General features: G+C 39.0%; 1 protein-coding gene across 4 annotated transcripts in view; it reads right to left on the reverse strand.

Moving 5' to 3' along the window:
- Positions 1-18,321, reverse strand: part of VWA8 (von Willebrand factor A domain containing 8) — a 408,658-nt gene that overhangs the window by 286,800 nt on the left and 103,537 nt on the right. For all 4 annotated transcript variants that reach the window (XM_060194755.1, XM_060194752.1, XM_060194753.1 and 1 more), the window contains exon 14: positions 18,140-18,253. In XM_060194755.1, coding sequence (XP_060050738.1) covers positions 18,140-18,253 — 114 coding nt within the window. The remainder of the gene's footprint in view (positions 1-18,139; positions 18,254-18,321) is intronic.

Here is an 18,321-nt window from a genome sequence, read left to right on the forward strand (position 1 = left end):
TTTCCTAGATCTGTACCAATTCTGTACAGATGTTTAATATCAGTTGCTTGATGTCTCATGTGTAAAAATCTTTTATTTAATCATGTTGACTGGTTATCCTTGTGTAGTTTGCTTTTGATGTGTATACATTTTTTAGTTTCATGTAATCCCATTTATTTACACTTGTTTTCATTTCCCATGCTCTGGGGGGTTGAGTCTTCAAACAAATCTTTGATGTAGAAGTCCTGCAAAGTTTCACTGACAGCTTCTCCTATAAATTTTAGAGTTTCCAGACTAATATCTAGATCTTTAATCCATTTTGATTTTATTTTGGTGTATGGTGTTAAGTGGTGGTCTAGTTTCACTTTTCTACATGTGGCTTCCAATTTTCCCAGCACCATATACTGAAGAGAACTTCTTTACCCCGTAGAATGGTTTTGTACCCTTTGTCATGTATTAGGTAGTTATGTATGTGTGGGTTCATTTCTGAGCTTTTCATTCTGCCCCACTGATACTCATCCATTTTTATTCCAGTACCATGCTTTTTCTGATTACTATTGCTTTGTAATATTAACAGAAATTGGGTAACATGATGCCTCTGTATTTTGCATCTTTTCTCAGAAGTGTTTTAGCAATTCAGGGCCTTCTGTGGTTCCACACAAATTTTAGACAAGTTATTCAATTTGTCTGAAAAATGCTACTGGAATTTTGATAGGGATTGCATTGAAATTGTAGATTGTTTTTAGCAGAAAGGCCATTTTAATAAGGTTTATTCTTCCAATTCAGGAACATGGAATGTTCTTCCACTCTGTGTTTCCAAGGGAGCAGTTTCTGAGGCAGCTGATGTGTTAGGCAGAAAAGCTTGCACTGACTATAAAAACAGACACCCAGTTATTGAATAACAGGATGAGAAGGACCTTTTTGTTTGCTGGATTCTCCTGAAAGGCTTCCTTGCACAGAAATAGGTCTTATGGAAAGTCATTTCCTGATGAGATCAGCAGAAAAGTTCAAGAGCAGTCTCCTCTCCTAAGGGTCTGCCATGCTCTTCCAGGGGGCCTGACAAACTGGCCAGTAACAAATGCTGCAGTGCTGAGCAGCTGAGAAATAGAATGCACATGGCTAATTCAAGGTTAACTTAAATTTTAAAAGAATATACACAACAACATGAACAACCAAAAAAATAATTATAGAGTAGAAGTGTTAAGCATTCATATTACCAAGTTCAAAGAGCCGGGGGGGGGGGGGTGGCGAAGCTTCACAAGTGGTGAAGCAGGTATGCAGATGTCTATCTTTCTCTATCCCTCTATTTTTCTCAATTTCTCTCTATCCTATCTAATACAAATTAGAAAAAATGGGCAAACCCAGTTAAGCACACATATTACCAAGTGTTAAGGACCCAGGTTTGACCTCCCCCATCTGCAGGGGGGTCCATTTCACAAGCAGTGAAACAGGTCTGCAGGTGTCTTGTCTTTCACTCTTTCTATCTCCCCATACTCTCAATTAGAATAAAACTTAGAATAAAAAATTAGAAAGAAAATATCTACCAGGAGTAGTGATTCATAGTGCCGGCACAGAGCCCCAGCAATAACCTTGGGAGGGCGGGGGAAGCTATAGTGAAACTCCACCCTCCCCAGATTCCTACCCCACTAGGGAAAGACAGAAACAGGCTGGGGATATGCATTGACCTGTCAATACTCATATCTAATGGAGAACTGGAGAAGCAATTATAGAAGCCAGACCTCCCACCTTCTGCACCCAATAAAGATCTTTGGTCCATACTCTCAGAATTGACCTAGGAAAATAAAGATTTAATATTAGCAAAAAAAAAAAAGAAAAAAGAAAAAAAAGAAAGAAAGAAAGAAAGGAAGAAGAAAGAAGTCAGACCAAATTGAATTCATATAAACTCCATTTATAAGAAACAACAGAAATTTCAAGCTGAACAGTGTAACCAAAGGTAGATTCCTAGGAATGAGGAGTAAGATGAGAAAGGACAGATAGAAGGAATCATAAAAGGGTTTAAGGGTCATTATCTTGACTAAAGTGATAGTTTCATAGATATGTATAAATATCAAAACTTACCAAACTGTAAACTTTATATATGCAGAGTTTATTATATACATATTATACCTCAGCAAATATATCAATAAAACAAAAGAGACCAGTGGCCAGGTTTAGCATATATGTTACAAAGCACAAGACAGGGGTTCAAGCCCCTGGTCCTCACCTGCTAGAGGAAAGTTGTATGAGCGATGAAGCAGTGCTGCAGGTGTCTGTCATTCTCTCTCCCTATATCTCCCCCTTGCCCTCTCAGGTTTATTTTGTTGTTGTTGTTCTCTCCCTCTCTCTCTCTCAATTTCTTTCTGTTCTATCAAATAAAAAGAAAGGGGGGAGTGTTAGTATAAAAAACAAACAAAAAAACAAAAAAACCCACAAAGAGCAGGAGCACTCCTGAGGAAAAAGACGAAAAATGTAGGCATCACAATTCCCCACCAGCATATACTACAAAGCAATAGTAGTTAAAACAATGTGTTATTGGAACAAAAAAAAAATGAGCATGTGGGCAAACAGGACAGAATAAAGAGCTCAGAACTAAATCCACATATGTATAGTGACAATATATAAGATGAAGGGACCAAAACTGCCCAATGTGGAAAAGAAAGTCTCTTTAAGAAATGGTGCTAGGTGAACTGTACAATCTCATGTAGAAAAATGAAACTAGACCATCATTTAACACCATACATCAAAATTAGCTCAAAAGGGATCAAAGATCTGGATATTTAACCAGAAATTATAAAATAAATAGAAGAATATATCGATGAAATAGTTCAAGACTTTAACATTAAAGATGGATTTGGGCACTCAAACCCATAGAAAGGGAAACTAAAGCAAGAATGAGCAAATGGGACTATATCAACTGAAAATCTTCTACACATCAAAAGAAAATACCATAAGGATAAGCATGAAAGCTAGCTATTTGCACACTGCACTTCAGACAAGTGGTTGATATTAAATACCTATAAAAAATTCATACAGCTCAACAAAAAGAAAAAGAGCAACGCAATTAAGAAAGTGGACAGAAGATATGAATAGATGGTTCTCTAAAGAAGTGATACTCACGGCCCAAAGACATGTGGAAATGCTCCAATTTACTTATCATTAGAGAAATACAAATTAAAACCATATTGGGATTCCACCTCACATCTGTGAGAATGGGTTCCATCAACAAAATAAGAGAAGATAAGTATTGAAGAAGACGTGGAGAGAGAGAGGAACTCTACTACACTGCTGGTGGGAATGCAAACTGGTGCAGCCATTACGGAGAACAGTATGGGGAATCCCCAAGCAAATAAAAATGAAAACACCTTGTGATCCATCCAGCAAGTCCACTCCTATGCATTTTACCAAAAGATACAATAAAACTGATCTGAGGGGATAAATGCACCTCCATGTTCACAGTGGAATTATTCACAGTAGCCAAAATTTGGAAACAACCAAACTGCCCTACGACACATGACTGGATAAAAAAGTTATGGGACATATACTCAGTGGCATATTATTCAACAATAAAAACATTACATGTGTCTTTTGGGATAAATTGGATAGAATCGGAGAAGATTATTATTATTATTATTATTATTATTATTATTAGTGAAGCAAGAAGGTAAAGGACAACCACAGAATATATAGTCATAATATATAAGATGAAGGGGCCAAAACTGCCCAATATGGAAAAGAAAGCCTCTTTAAGAAATGGTGTTGGGGGGATTCCGGAAGATGACGGACTGAGAAGCTGCTAGTGGCTTGAGCTCTGATCACATCTTCTGGAAACGGTAGGATTTTCTGCCTTTAGTAGGCCAGTCAATAAGGGGTCTTAGCAGTGACAGCAAGGAGATGACTATAACTTAATTTGGGTTAGAATTAGAATAGAGGTGGCGCGGACTAGCGGGTGGGCTGCTCCAGACTTCCCAGGCGGCGGCGGGCAAGGCGGGTGCGCCGGGCACTGTCCTCAGCCCGGGAAGGCGGCTCCTCCGCCGGTTGCAGAGCGCTGCTGGCTGGCTGGCAGAGGACCGGGAAGGAGCACTGTAGCTCGGGGGCTTTCTCTTGGGAGTCTCCGGCGACCACCGCGACCCTGAGGGTGGATCCGAGGACATCCTTGAGTACAGCTCTCATTGGGTCAAAAGGACTTGGAGCTAGTTTGCATTTTTGAGAAATCCTTTAAAAAAGCTTCGGGGGGGGGGGTTCCTGGAAGATGGCAGACTGAGAAGTTGCTAGTGGCTGAGCTCTGACCACATCTCCTGGAAACCGTAGGATTTTCTGCCTTTAGCAAGCCAGCTAATAAGGGGTCCTAGCGGTGACACCAAGGAGGTGACTATAAACTTAATTTGGGATGAGAATTAGAGTAGGGAAAAAGGGGAAAAAAATTTTTTTTCTTCCTTTTAATTTTCAAGCATACCTCCTTCCCGCCCCCCCCCCCCATAACCAATCCCTGGGGACCAGCTCCTAGCAGGGAAGGGGAGCTCCTTTTCTTTACCAAATTCCTGCCCCACCAGGGAGTATCATTAATTCTAAGTCTACACCCTTCTGAAACTTCTGGCCTTTTTTCTTTCTAAGTAGCCAACCCCCCACCTCACCCCACATAGCTAATAATTAAAAATAAATACAAAAAAAAAAAACCCTTTCCTTTCACTGCCCTTTTATGACTGTTCTTTTTTTATCTTTTTCTTTTCTCTCTCTCTCTCTCTCTCTTTTTGTCTTTTTCTCATTCTTGTCATCCCTTCTTCCTTAATCCTACAGCTTCCAAAGTCACAGCCCCCATCCCCCACACCACAGTGTGCTTTTCTGAATTCACTGATACACATTTGGGAATTTCCATTCACTGCTCTTTAATTACAGCTCTTTTTCTTATATTTTCCCTTTTCTCTCTCTCATCTCTCTCTCTCTCTCTCTCTTTTTTTTAATCTTGTCATACACTTCTTCCTTCTTCTTTGCCTTTCTGAATTTGTGAATTATTTTGGGGAAGAAATCTGACTCAGAGTGGACTCTCTATGTGTGTATCTCTGCTCTACTTCCCTTTCCCCTCTTGTTACCCCTAGAATATACAGTGGATAGTAGATTTGCATAACTGTCTATTCTTGCTATCCTTTCTTTCTTTTATCTTTCTTCACTGGGATTTGGTTACTATTTTTTCAGGGATTGGAGAAATTGTTTGGCTAACTGGTAACAATTAAACTACTTCAATACTTGCTTCAGATGCTACTGTAATTCCTGAGGTTGGTGAGTGCAATTGACATAAAGGTATTTAGTACAGTGTTGCTTGTACTCAAGACACAACAACTGAGGAACAACAGAGCATAATTAAAAAAAAAAGGAAACACATATCAAAAAAATGGGTAGATCAAAAACAAAAAAAACTGCTACTCCAATGAATGAAGACAAGAGCCCAGAAGAAACTACAAATCAGCCAGAAGTAACCATAGATAAGAAAAGTATGCAAGCAATAATAAACTTATTAATCACAGAAATGAAAACAACATTGAAGGAAAGGAATGGCAGTATTAGGGAAACAACAGTTGAGACCCCTAAGGAAAATACTGATTATCTTGAGGCAATTAGAGAACTGAAAGCTGAAATAGCTGTAATGAAGAAAGAAGCTGAGGCAAGGGAAAGCAGACTAACAGAAGCAGAAAACAGAATTAGTCAGAGGATGAGTTAGAGAAAACGAAGAAAGAGGTTAAAGAGCTTAAAAAGAGATTGAGAGACACTGAAAACAACAACAGAGACATAGGGGATGATCTCAAAAGAAGTAACATTCGTATAATTGGCCTACCAGAGGAAGAAAGAGAAGAAAGGGAATCAAACATTCTAGAGGAAATAATAGAAGAAAACTTCCCAGAACTGAATAACAGAAAGGACATCAAGATTCAACAGGCCCAGAGAGTACCAAACAGAATCAACCCAGACCTGAAGACACCGAGACACATCATAGTCACAATGAGAAGAAGTAAGGATAAAGAAAGGATACCAAAGGCTGCAAGAGAGAAACAAAAAGTCACATACAAGGGAAAACGCATAAGATTATCTGCAGACTTCTCCACTCAAACTCTAAAAGCCAGAAGGGAAATGAATGAAAAAGGGTTTCAACCAAGGATAATATATCCTGCTAGACTTTCATTCAAACTAGATGGAGGGATCAAAACCTTCTTAGATAAACAACAGTTAAAGGAGGCAACCATCACCAAGCCGGCCCTGAAAGAGGTTCTGAAAGACCTCTTATAAACAAGAACATCACTATAATACTTGCAATATATTGAGCAAACAAATTTTTTTTGAACAATGGCACTACAATACATTAAATCCATAATATCAATAAATGTCAATGGCTTAAACTCACCCATCAAAAGGCACAGGGTGGGGGGATGGATCAGAAAACATAACCCAACCATATGCTGCTTGCAAGAATCCCATCTGTCACAACAAGATAAACACAGACTTAAAGTGAAAGGATGGAAAACTATCATACAGGCTAACGGACCACAAAAAAGGGCAGGAACAGCCATTCTCATCTCAGACACGATAGATTTTAAATTAAATAAAGTAATAAAAGATAGTCAAGGACATTACATAATGATTAGAGGATCAATCAGCCAAGAAAACTTAACAATTATTAACATCTATGCACCCAATGAGGGACCACCTAAATACATTAAGCACCTACTGAAAGAATTTCAAAAATACATCAATAGTAATACAATAATAGTGGGAGACTTTAATACCCCACTCTCACACTTAGACAGATCAACAAAGCAGAGAACCGATAAAGATACAAGAGAATTGAATGAAGAGATTGACAGACTAGACCTCTTGGACATTTTCAGACTCCTCCACCCCAAAAAACTGGAATACACCTTCTTTTCAAATCCACATAACACATACTCAAGGATAGACCACATGTTAGGCCACAAAGACAGCATCAATAAATTCAAGAGCATTGAAATCATCCCAAGTATCTTCTCAGACCACAGTGGAGTAAAACTAACATTTAACAACAAACACAAAGTTATTAAAAGACACAGAATTTGGAAACTAAACAACATGCTCCTTAAGAACCACTGGGTCAGAGACTCACTCAAGCAGGAAATTCAAATGTTCCTGGAAACTAATGAAAATGAAGACACAACCTATCAAAATATTTGGGACACAGCTAAAGCAGTACTGAGAGGGAAACTTATAGCCATACAATCATATATTAAACACCAAGAAGAAGCTCAAATGAACGACCTTACTGCACACCTAAAGGACTTAGAGGAAGAGGAACAAAGGAACCCTAAAGCAACCCGAAGGACAGAAATCACTAAAGTTAGAGCAGAAATAAACAACATTGAAAATAAAAAAAAACCATACAAAAGATCAATGAAGCCAAATGTTGGTTCTTTGAAAGATTAAACAAAATTAACAAACCCCTAGCCAGACTCACCAAACAAAAAAGAGAGAAGACTCAAATGAATAGAATTGTAAACGATGCAGGAGATATCACAACTGACACCACAGAAATCCAGAGAATCCTGCGAAACTTCTATAAAGAACTATATGCCACCAAGCCAGAGAATCTGGAAGAAGTGGAACAATTCCTAGAAACATATGCCCTTCGAAAACTGAACCAAGAAGAACTACAAAATCTAAATGCACCAATCACAGACAATGAAATTGAAACAGTTATTAAGAATCTTCCCAACAACAGAAGTCCTGGACCAGATGGCTTCACAAACGAATTCTACAAAACTTTCAGGAAACAGTACCCATACTTCTTAAGCTTTTCCATAAGATTGAAGAAACAGGAATACTCCCTTCCACCTTCTATGAAGCCAACAACACCATGATACCAAAAGCTGATAGGTACAGAACAAAAAAGGAAAACTACAGACCAATATCTCTGATGAACATAGATGCCAAAATATTAAACAAGATCTTGGCCAACCGGATACAGCAACATATCAAAAAGATTGTTCATCATGACCAAGTGGGATTCATCCCAGGAATGCAAGGCTGGTTCAACATCCGTAAGTCAATCAATGTCATTCACCACATCAATAAAAGCAAAGCCAAAAAACACATGATTACCTCAATAGATGCAGAGAAAGCCTTTGACAAAATCCAACACCCATTCATGCTCAAAACACTACAAAAAATGGGAATAGATGGGAAATTCCTCAAGATAGTGGAGTCTATATATAGCAAACCTACAGCCAACATCATACTCAGTGGACAGAAGTTGAAAGCATTCCCCCTCAGATCAGGGACTAGACAGGGCTGCCCACTATCACCGATACTCTTCAACATAGTATTGGAAGTTCTTGCCATAGCAATCAGGCAAGAGAAAAAAATCAAAGTAATACAGATTGGAAGGGAAGAAGTCAAGCTCTCACTATTTGCAGATGATATGATAGTATACATAGAAAGACCTAAAGAATCCAGCAGAAAATTACTGGAAGTTATTAGGCAATATAGCAAGGTATCAGGCTACAAAATCAATGTACAAAAATCAGTGGCATTTCTTTTTGCAAACACTAAATCTGAAGAAGAAGACATCCAGAAATCACTCCCATTTACTGTTTCAGCAAAATCAATCAAATACCTAGGAATAAAGTTGACCAAAGAAGTGAAAGACTTGTATGCTATAAACTATGAGTCGCTACTCAAGGAAATAGAAACTGATACCAAGAAATGGAAAGATATCCCATGCTCATGGATTGGAAGAATAAATATCATCAAAATGAATATTCTCCCCAGAGCCATATACAAATTTAATTCAATACCCATCAAAGTTCCACCAAGCTTCTTTAAGAGAATAGAACAAACACTACAATCATTTATCTGGAACCTGAAAACACCTAGAATTGTCAAAACCATCTTGAGGAAAAGAAACAGAAATGGAGGCATCACACTCCCAGACCTTAAACTATATTATAAAGCCATCATCATCAAAACAGCATGGTACTGGAACAAAAATAGGCACACAGACCAGTGGAACAGAATTGAAAGCCCAGAAATAAATCCCAACACCTATGGGCATCTAATCTTTGATAAAGGGGCCCAAAGGATTAAATGGAAAAAGGAGGATCTCTTCAATAAATGGTGCTGGGAAAACTGGGTTGTAACATGCAGAAGAATGAAATGGAACCACTTTATCTCACCAGAAACAAAAATCAACTCCAAATGGATCAAAGACCTAGATGTCAGACCAGAAACAATCAAATACTTAGAGGAAAACATTGGTAAAACACTTTCCCACCTACACCTCAAGGACATCTTTGATGAATCAAACCCAATTGCAAGAAAGACTAAAGCAGAAACAAACCAATGGGACTACATCAAATTGAAAAGCTTCTGCACATCCAAAGAAACTATTAAACAAACAGAGAGACCACTCAGAGAATGGGAGAAGATCTTCACATGCCATACATCAGACAAGAAACTAATCACCAAAATATATAAAGAGCTCAGCAAACTTAGCACCAAAAAAGCAAATGACCCCATCCAAAAATGGGCAGAGGATATGAACAAAACATTCACTACAGAGGAGATCCAAAAGGTTAACAAACATATGAAAAACTTCTCTAGGTCACTGATTGTCAGAGAAATGCAAATTAAGACAACACTAAGCTACCACCTCACTCCTGTAAGAATGGCATACATCAGAAAGGACAGCAGCAACAAATGCTGGAGAGGATGTGGAGACAGAGGAACCCTTTTGCATTGCTGCTGGGAATGTAAATTGGTCCAGCCTCTGTGGAGAGCAGTCTGGAAAACTCTCAGAAGGCTAGACATGGACCGTCCATATTATCCAGTAATTCCTCTCCTGGGGTTATACCCCAAGGACTCCATAACACCCAACCAAAAAGAGATATGTACTCCTATGTTCATAGCAGCACAATTCATAATAGCTAAAACCTGGAAGCAACCCAGGTGCCCAACAACAGATGAGTGACTGAGAAAGCTGTGGTATATATACACAATGGAATACTATGCAGCTATCAAGAACAATAAACCCACCTTCTCTGACCCATCTTGGACAGAGCTAGAAGGAATAATGTTAAGTGAACTAAGTCAGGAAGATAAAGATGAGTATGGGATGATCCCACTCATCAACAGAAGTTGAGTAAGAAGATCTGAAAGGGAAACTAAAAGCAGGACCTGATCAAATTGTAAGTAGGGCACCAAAGTAAAAACCCTGTGGTGCGGGGTAGACATGCAGCTTCCTGGGCCAGTGGGGGGTGAGAGTGGGTGGGAGGGATGGGTCACAGTCTTTTGGTGGTGGGAATGGTGTTTATGTACACTCCTAGCAAAATGTAGACATATAAATCAGTAGTTGATTAATATGAGAGGGGGAAAATCAATTGTATGTCTCAAAGTTTTTCAAAACACAAACTGAATCTTTTTAATATATAGGCTGTGTATTTGATATGCGGACTCTCTCAAAATCCTAGACCAAGTAGATTAGAAGCAAACACTAGCACAGCTATATACAAGATACTGGATACTGTACAGCAAACCCTAACAGACGGACTTTTCAAAGTTAACCCAATTACCAAATAATGTGATGATAACATTAACTATCGATTGTCTTTTTGAACCCTAAGACAGCAGGAACCTCACATCTCCACTATAGAGCCCCTAATTCCCCCAGTCCTGGAACCCTTGGATAGGGCCCACTTTCCCATATGCCTCTCCCAATCCATACCAAATAATATTGCATCCGCCAATCACAACCTAACCAACGCAACAATTGCCACCTCAACATGCTTCACTTCAGACTGTGTCCAGAGACTTCACGAGTGGAATGACAACCCTTCAGCTTCATTACTCGGGTGAGACCTTTCCTTTTATAGTACACTCTAATGTCATCTCAGGTGGTTCACTTTCTGACAAAGTCCCAAAACCTAGATATACACCAGTTTCTGTGAGAGAGAGCTTATGTTCACACGTATCCATAAACTACTACAAAATATATACCTGAAAGCAGAAGTACACTAGAGTTTGCAGTGAGTACCCCCTAACACTTCCTCTCCACAATTCCAAGCTTTGGGTCCATGATTGCTCAACAATTTGTTTGGCTTCGTATGTTAACTCTCTTTTCAATCACCAGGTTCCAGATGCCACCAGGATGCTGGCCAGGCTTCCCTGGATTGAAGACCCCACCAATGTGTCCTGGAGCTCAGCTTCCCCAGAGACACAACCTACTAGGGAAAGAGAGAGGCAGACTGGGAGTATGGACCGACCAGTCAATGCCCATGTTCAGCAGGGAAGCAATTACAGAAGCCAGACCTTCTACCTTCTGCAACCCTCAATGACCCTGCGTCCATGCTCCCAGAGGGATAGAGAATGGTAAAGCTATCAGGGGTGGGGGTGGGTTATGGAGATTGGGTGGTGGGAATTGTGTGGAGTTGTACCCCTCCTACCTTATGGTTTTGTTAATTAATCCTTTATTAAATAAATAATAATAATAATAATTTAAAAACTTTTAAAAAAAAGAAATGATGTTAGGTGAACTGTACAATCTCATGTAGAGACTGTACAATCTCATGTTTCACTCAGACATGGAAGATAAAGAACTGAACATAGAAATGTGAAAGAAAAAAAAAAGTCAACCTATATCTAACACCATAGAAGAACTATAGCGATTATCTAAGGGAGTGGAAATGGGGGCACAGACATCTCATGATGGGAATGGTGAGAAACTATATTCTTAATGAAAAACAAAAGGGAGGAAAAGACACAGAGCTGGGAGATGTTATATATGTACCAATAACTGTATTTAGTATAAATTATTAATCCCCCTAATAAATTTTTAAAGGAAAAAATGGCCACTGGGAGTAGTAAATTCATTGTAAAGTCTCCAAACGCCAACCCCCAGTGATAACAACCCTGGTGGCAATTAAAAACAAAACAAACGCAAAAACCCTAGTGCACCAGGTTAAGTGTGCACGTTATCGTGCACAAAGACATAGTTTAATCTCCCAGTCTTCACTTGCAAGTGGAAAGCTTCATGAGCTCTGAAGCAGTGCTATACCTAACTCTCTTTCAATCTCTCCCTTTCCTCCCAATTTCTATTTCTAAAATAGAATAAACTAATATGTAATCTATAAAAACTATTTAAAATGTTAAAGACTAATCTTTTGAAGGAAATTTGAGGATTTATTGTAGTTAAGGATCTATTGTGGATTAAGAACCCAACAATAAGGATATAAAAACAGGCTGTAAAGACATTAGTCATAAAGGCCAGGTTGTGGCACACCTAGTTGAGTGCATATGCTACAGTGCTCAAAGACCTTGGTTCAAGTCCCTGGTCCCCAGTCCCCAATTAGTTCAGTACTGCTGGCATCTGTCTATTTTTCTATCTCCCTGTTCCCTTGTCAACTTCTCTCTACTTCTATCCAAATAAATACATAAAAAAAGACATTTGTCAACTTCTCTCTACTTCTAGCCAAATAAATACATAAAAAAGAAACATTTGTCGTAAAATGGAAGATGTTGAAATTGGCCTTACTAACATCCCAGTTGAGGAGGCGGAGGCTATGTCACTCTATACATAGTCCTTATTTCTTCATCTATACAATGTCACCAACTATATAGAAACATTTATTCTTTTAATCCTTCCTCGTGCCTGGGCTTCACATATGCATGATTTTTTCATCTCTCCCAGCTGACTTTTTATTCAGAGAAGCAGAGAGGGACAGCTACCACAGTACTCAAAATTGCCCCAATGTCACAGCACTCTCTATGTGTTATCAAGGCTCAGACAACAGCTGCATGAGTGGAGAAGTCTACATTGTACCTGGTTATCTATTTCACTAGACCATAGAAACATTCCTTACTCATCTCTGTACCACACAGAGACTAGTACAATAACTGGGATGAGACCTACGTGAATAAATGCATTGTGGTTCTTAATTACCACAGCAAGAAACTTACTGAAGACCAATGGTTCTGAAAAGACAAAGGTTAAGTGGTTAAGAACTAGAAATAATGGTCACTGCCTGAAAAAAGAAAAGCTAAATCTGATCTTGAATTCATCAGGGAGACAAATAATAATATATAATATGGATCTTTACAAGTGCAGATCTTAAAACTGTGTGTTGACCATCAAGATGTTTAGGATTATTTTTCAAAGTCCAAATTTGTTTAACAATCTTTGCTTTGAAACTCAGAAACAAAGACTCAAAGGATGTAAAAGCCTATGTCTACCTTTAATTCCTTTAAGAAAAAATGTGTATGGCCAAAGACATGCTGAAGTTTTGGGGTGGGAGGAGTCTAGGAATGTTCAGTCTATGGCCATACCACCCTGAACATGCCTGATCTCATCAGAATGTATGGAATGATGTCACTTATAGATATAAGCTGATAAATAAGAACAAAAGGGGGAAACACAAAATAGAACTTGGGTTGGGTTTGGTGTGTTGCACCAAAGTAAAGGGCTCTGGAAATGGGGGGGAGTTGTCAGGTCCTGGTGCATACTGACGAATACATACTAGGATTGCGGTGAGAGTGTCTTGGAGAAAATTTGACATATGTATCAAAAACTGTATTTGCTATAAACCATTAATCCCTCCAATAAAAAAGAAAGAAAATCACTAAATTAGCAAATTAATTCTGTGTGCAGACATGAGACTAAAATGGCCCAGGGTTACTAACTGATCGGTGATTCTGTCTAGAATTCAAGGAGTTTACCACCTATCAATAAAAACATCTGACAAACTGATTTCATATCATAATCAATAAAAGAAAAATATCCAAGAAGATGCAAACATTAGATTCTATGTAACTGTAGCAGTGAGTAGGCCATAGGAATCATTATGACTCATCAAAGATAACTAGAAGCCCTGTCTTGGCAAAATAATGTCTAAGTGACAGAGACCCTAGTCCCACTCATATTGCTCTGAAGAAGCAGGAAAGGGCCTATTTAGCAGCCTATAGAGTTTGCATTTCCCCTTTTCCTAATGAAGTTTTCCTCACCAAAGGAAGGGGTTCTATTTTGATTCTTATTTCCGGTGAGAAATGCAGGCATGGTGTCTGAAATGCTATTTCTAACCATCATAACCACAGTATTTCTGGATGATGTCCAACGAGAAGGAAAGGATAACATTTTTTAAGCCATTTTTAAGGGAATATTAGCCCTGTATTTACCTGCAAAGAATATAAAAGCCCACAAAGCACTCTGGGAAGGCTCAAAGTATAGACCTGCTGAAGAACTAGGATGCATGAAGTCTGGCAAAGGAGTCAAATTTAACTATTTAGAAACAAGGCTTCATGCTACCCACTTGACAGGGTTGGTGGCTATTAACTGCCAACACCCCATATTATCAGACTTGTTACTAAAAGTGAAAGTATTTATAATTTAGTCAGTTCTTAAAAGGAAACATTACAGGCTCAAAAGGTCATCTAAATCTGGATTAAGAGGATTATCCTGGTTGGGGTGTTAGCATAATGGTACCACCTCAGTACCACCATCAATCAGCCAGAGTTGAGCAATGTTCTGGTAAAAAAATATAAATTTATATAAAAATAAAATAAACACAAGTTAGTTATAAAACAACAATACAGGATTTCGCTTATATTGTGTTTCCCAGAAATTATCCTCGGTTATGACTTAATCACTTATTCAAAAATATTTGCTGAGTCTGTGTTCCGGGTATGATGACAGCAGAAACAAGGAAATACATGGAGGAAAACAAGCTATGCTCTGAACTGTCTCCACCGACTCCAGGTCACATCTGGAGACTGACCTGAGCCTGGTTCCTAGTCATGAAGCAAAGCAAATCAATAGTGATGTAGAGAGGACATAGCAAAAACTTTACTAACCACTTCATGCCAAACCCTGAACTTTTTCCATGAAAGTGTTCACATCTAAAACTACTTGTGATTTGGGGGATTTTCACAGAGAGATGTGTCTTCCTAGACCTTTGTTTAAAATTCTAGACTCCTGACATCCTAAGAGACAGGCAGGCTGGCTGAGAGTCACTCACCTGAAGGCTCTGATCAGCAACCTGAGGATATAAACTGCTTCCTAATGGGTAATTCTCATGGAAATCAAATATGAAAACTGAATGTTATCAACAGAAAATACTGTCACTGAGACTTTAATGCTCTGGGCCAACATTTTTTTTCAGGTAGAATGAGGGAGGGAAGACACCACAGCATCAAAACTTCCTCCAGTACAGTGGAGATCGGGTTCCATAGCAAAGCAGACATGTTGGACAGATAAACTATCTTACAGAAGAAATTTATAATGTGCCATCCTAAACAATCAAATCATTTATAGGGGCTAGAGGAATGCATTCCTAAGGAATGTATACACAACTGTGTAATTGAGTGGTAGTTAATAACTTATGCAGAAATAGTAATTTAATACTGACCACTTATTTCCTCATTATGGAAACATGCCAAAGAATTTTTTCAAATAAAACTCTTCTTACAACATAAGCATATAGTTGAGGTGATAGCATAGTGGTTACGCAAAACGATTTATATGCCTGAGGCTCCAAGGTTCTAAGTTCAACCACAGTACTACTGTGGTAAGTAAGACCTGAGAAGTGTTGTGGCAAAATAAATTAGAGTTCATAAAAACCTAAGCATAATAAGAAGTACACTTAATTGTCATTTGTACGATTTTAATGTCTTAGATGTAGTGGCAAACCCTTTTGGAAATGGGTAAGTTTCAATCAAATTATGACAAATCAAATAGTGATACTCTCTGTATCAAAATCTCAAAAGAAAGAAAAACACCTTTTATTTGCCAAACCTGCTATGAAAGTCATTATATGATGTGGTGGAAATACATGCTTTCCTCCAAACTTTTCATTTTGAAAAATTGCAAACTGAAAGAAAAATTAATGACATATGAACACTCAACTGTGTTCTGCAGCAGGATGTCATGAGCTGTCAAGAAGTTAGCGCTTTGTATTCTTGCTTTTCAATTGCAGTGTGTGTGTGTGTGTGTGTGTGTGTGTGTGTGTGTGTGAATGCACCTGTGTGTGTGTACACACAGCCATGTCTTTTGTGCCCTAGAACATTGGGAGCAAACTATCCATATCTTTTTTTTCTTTTTTTTTTAATATTTATTTTATTTATTTATTTATTCCCTTTTGTTGCCCTTGTTGTTTTATTGTTGTAGTTATTATTGTTGTTGTTGTTGTTGGGTAGGACAGAGAGAAATGGAGAGAGGAGGGGAAGATAGAGAGGAGGAGAGAAAGATAGACACCTGCAGACCTGCTTCACCACCTGTGAAGCGACTCCCCTGCAGGTGGGGAGCCGGGGTTTGAACCGGGATCCTTATGCCGGTCCTTGTGCTTTGCGCCACCTGCGCTTAACCTGCTGCGCTACAGCCCGACTCCCCTATCCATATCTTTTGACTTTGTCCTCTGTATGCATCTCCTAAGAAAAGAATTATTCTCCTCCTTAACCACAATACCATTAGGATACCTAAGAAAAGGTTAGTACAGTATCACATAATGCATAAAGTCCAGATTTGAAGTGTCCAAATTGTTCTGGGTGTCTTTCATAGTTGTTTTCATTTGATGTACTACTTTGGGATCCAGTCAAGTCTCAGAGTGCATTGAATTGTTAGACCTTTGGAAGAATGATTTAAATATGCCACAGGAAGTAGTAACTGATTTCTCCCGAGGATAGGGACCCAATTAATTGTGAGGCTTTGTTTTTCTGGAGGGATTCCTTCAGGATCCAGGTATTGTTCACCTGGTTAAGTGTACACATTACAGTGTGCAAGGACCTGGGTTCAAGCCACCAGTCCCCAACTGCAGGGCGAAAGTTTCATGTGTAGTGAAGCAGGGCTGCAGAGATCTGTCTGTCTCTTTAACTATCTCTACCTCCCTGCCCTCTCAACTTCTCTGTCTCTATCCAATAATAAATAAAGATTCTAAAAATACATAAATAAACAAAAAAATATCAAAATACAGGTCAAAAATAAACAATTAAAAACAGATCACCTTTTTAAAAATATATTCCTGGGCCAGGGAGGTAGGCCAGCCACTGGATTTTAAGTGTAGGGCTCTAGGTTCTATCCCCTGCACCATGGGAGAGCTACAAAGAGAGCTCCATAGAGGATTGACGTTATACCTTGTACATATGTGTGCGCGCGCACACACACACACACACACAAACACACACATACGCACACGCATACGCACACACAAACACTTTCTAACTCTGAAAAATAAAACAAAGCAAAAATTGAGCTGGAGAGGTGGCTTAGTTGCAAAACACATGTGTGAGAACCTGGATTCCATTTCTGGTATCGCATTATTTAAAAAAAAAAGTCTCTCTAAAGATCCAGTGAAATATATTTTGTGCATTAATGCACTACTTTGCCATGTGTCCCACCCAGGTCCAAGTCTGGTCCCCACTGCATTGGAGGAAGCTTTGGTGCTTTGGTCTCTTTCACTCTCTCTGCCTATCTCTATCTAAAAAAACATTTTTCCTCTAAAACTAAACACATATGTGAAAACTCTGAGTGTAGAACACATCTTGCATAGCAATCAATTTCAAGGTTTTGTTTGGTTGTTTTTTCTTTGTTGTTATTATCACCAGGGTTATCACTGGGTGACTGCATGACAAATTCAACACTCCTAGCAGCCATTTTTTTTCACTTTTTTCTTTCTGACAGAGACAGAGAAATTGAGAAGGGGTGGGAGAGAGATACCTGCATCCCTGCTTCACCATTCATGAAGCTTCCCACCCTCAGGTGAGCCCAAATCCTTTAGCACGGTAATGTGTGCACACTACCCATTGCAAGACCACTCAGGAGCATAACCTCAAGTTTTAAGAAATACCAGTCATCAGTTTGCCCAGCACACAATTATGATGTTCAAAGCTATCCTATCTTAACCTTTGAAAAATAAAAGAAAAAAGAACACTTGGCATAAGAGTTGGAAGAGGCCTATTCAACATACAGGCAGCCCAAGCTCAAGCCCAGCCCCTACCACACTGGAGGAAGCTCTGGTGGTTTGGTGCCCTCCCCACCCTTCTCCACCCATCTCTGTCTCTTTCCATCTGAAATGGTCAGTTCACACTGGTGAAACCCAGCAACTAAACCAAAGCATAATTTGTTTTAAATCAGAAACAGTAAGAGCGGCATGCCCAAAATTACCTCTTCTGCAGCTGTTCATCAGACAGCTGGAGCTCCTCTTTCAAGCGTGAGTACCTGTCTTCTCTCAGCAGCCTGGAGCCATCGTAGAGGCTCAACTCACGATCATGGATCAACCTAGCGCGACAAGGGGAAACCAGGAAATGAAATTCTGGTATTACAGAGTCACACATGGAGGCAGGGTT

The sequence above is a fragment of the Erinaceus europaeus genome, chromosome 7 (assembly GCF_950295315.1).
Source record: "Erinaceus europaeus chromosome 7, mEriEur2.1, whole genome shotgun sequence".
Lineage (NCBI taxonomy): Eukaryota > Metazoa > Chordata > Mammalia > Eulipotyphla > Erinaceidae > Erinaceus > Erinaceus europaeus.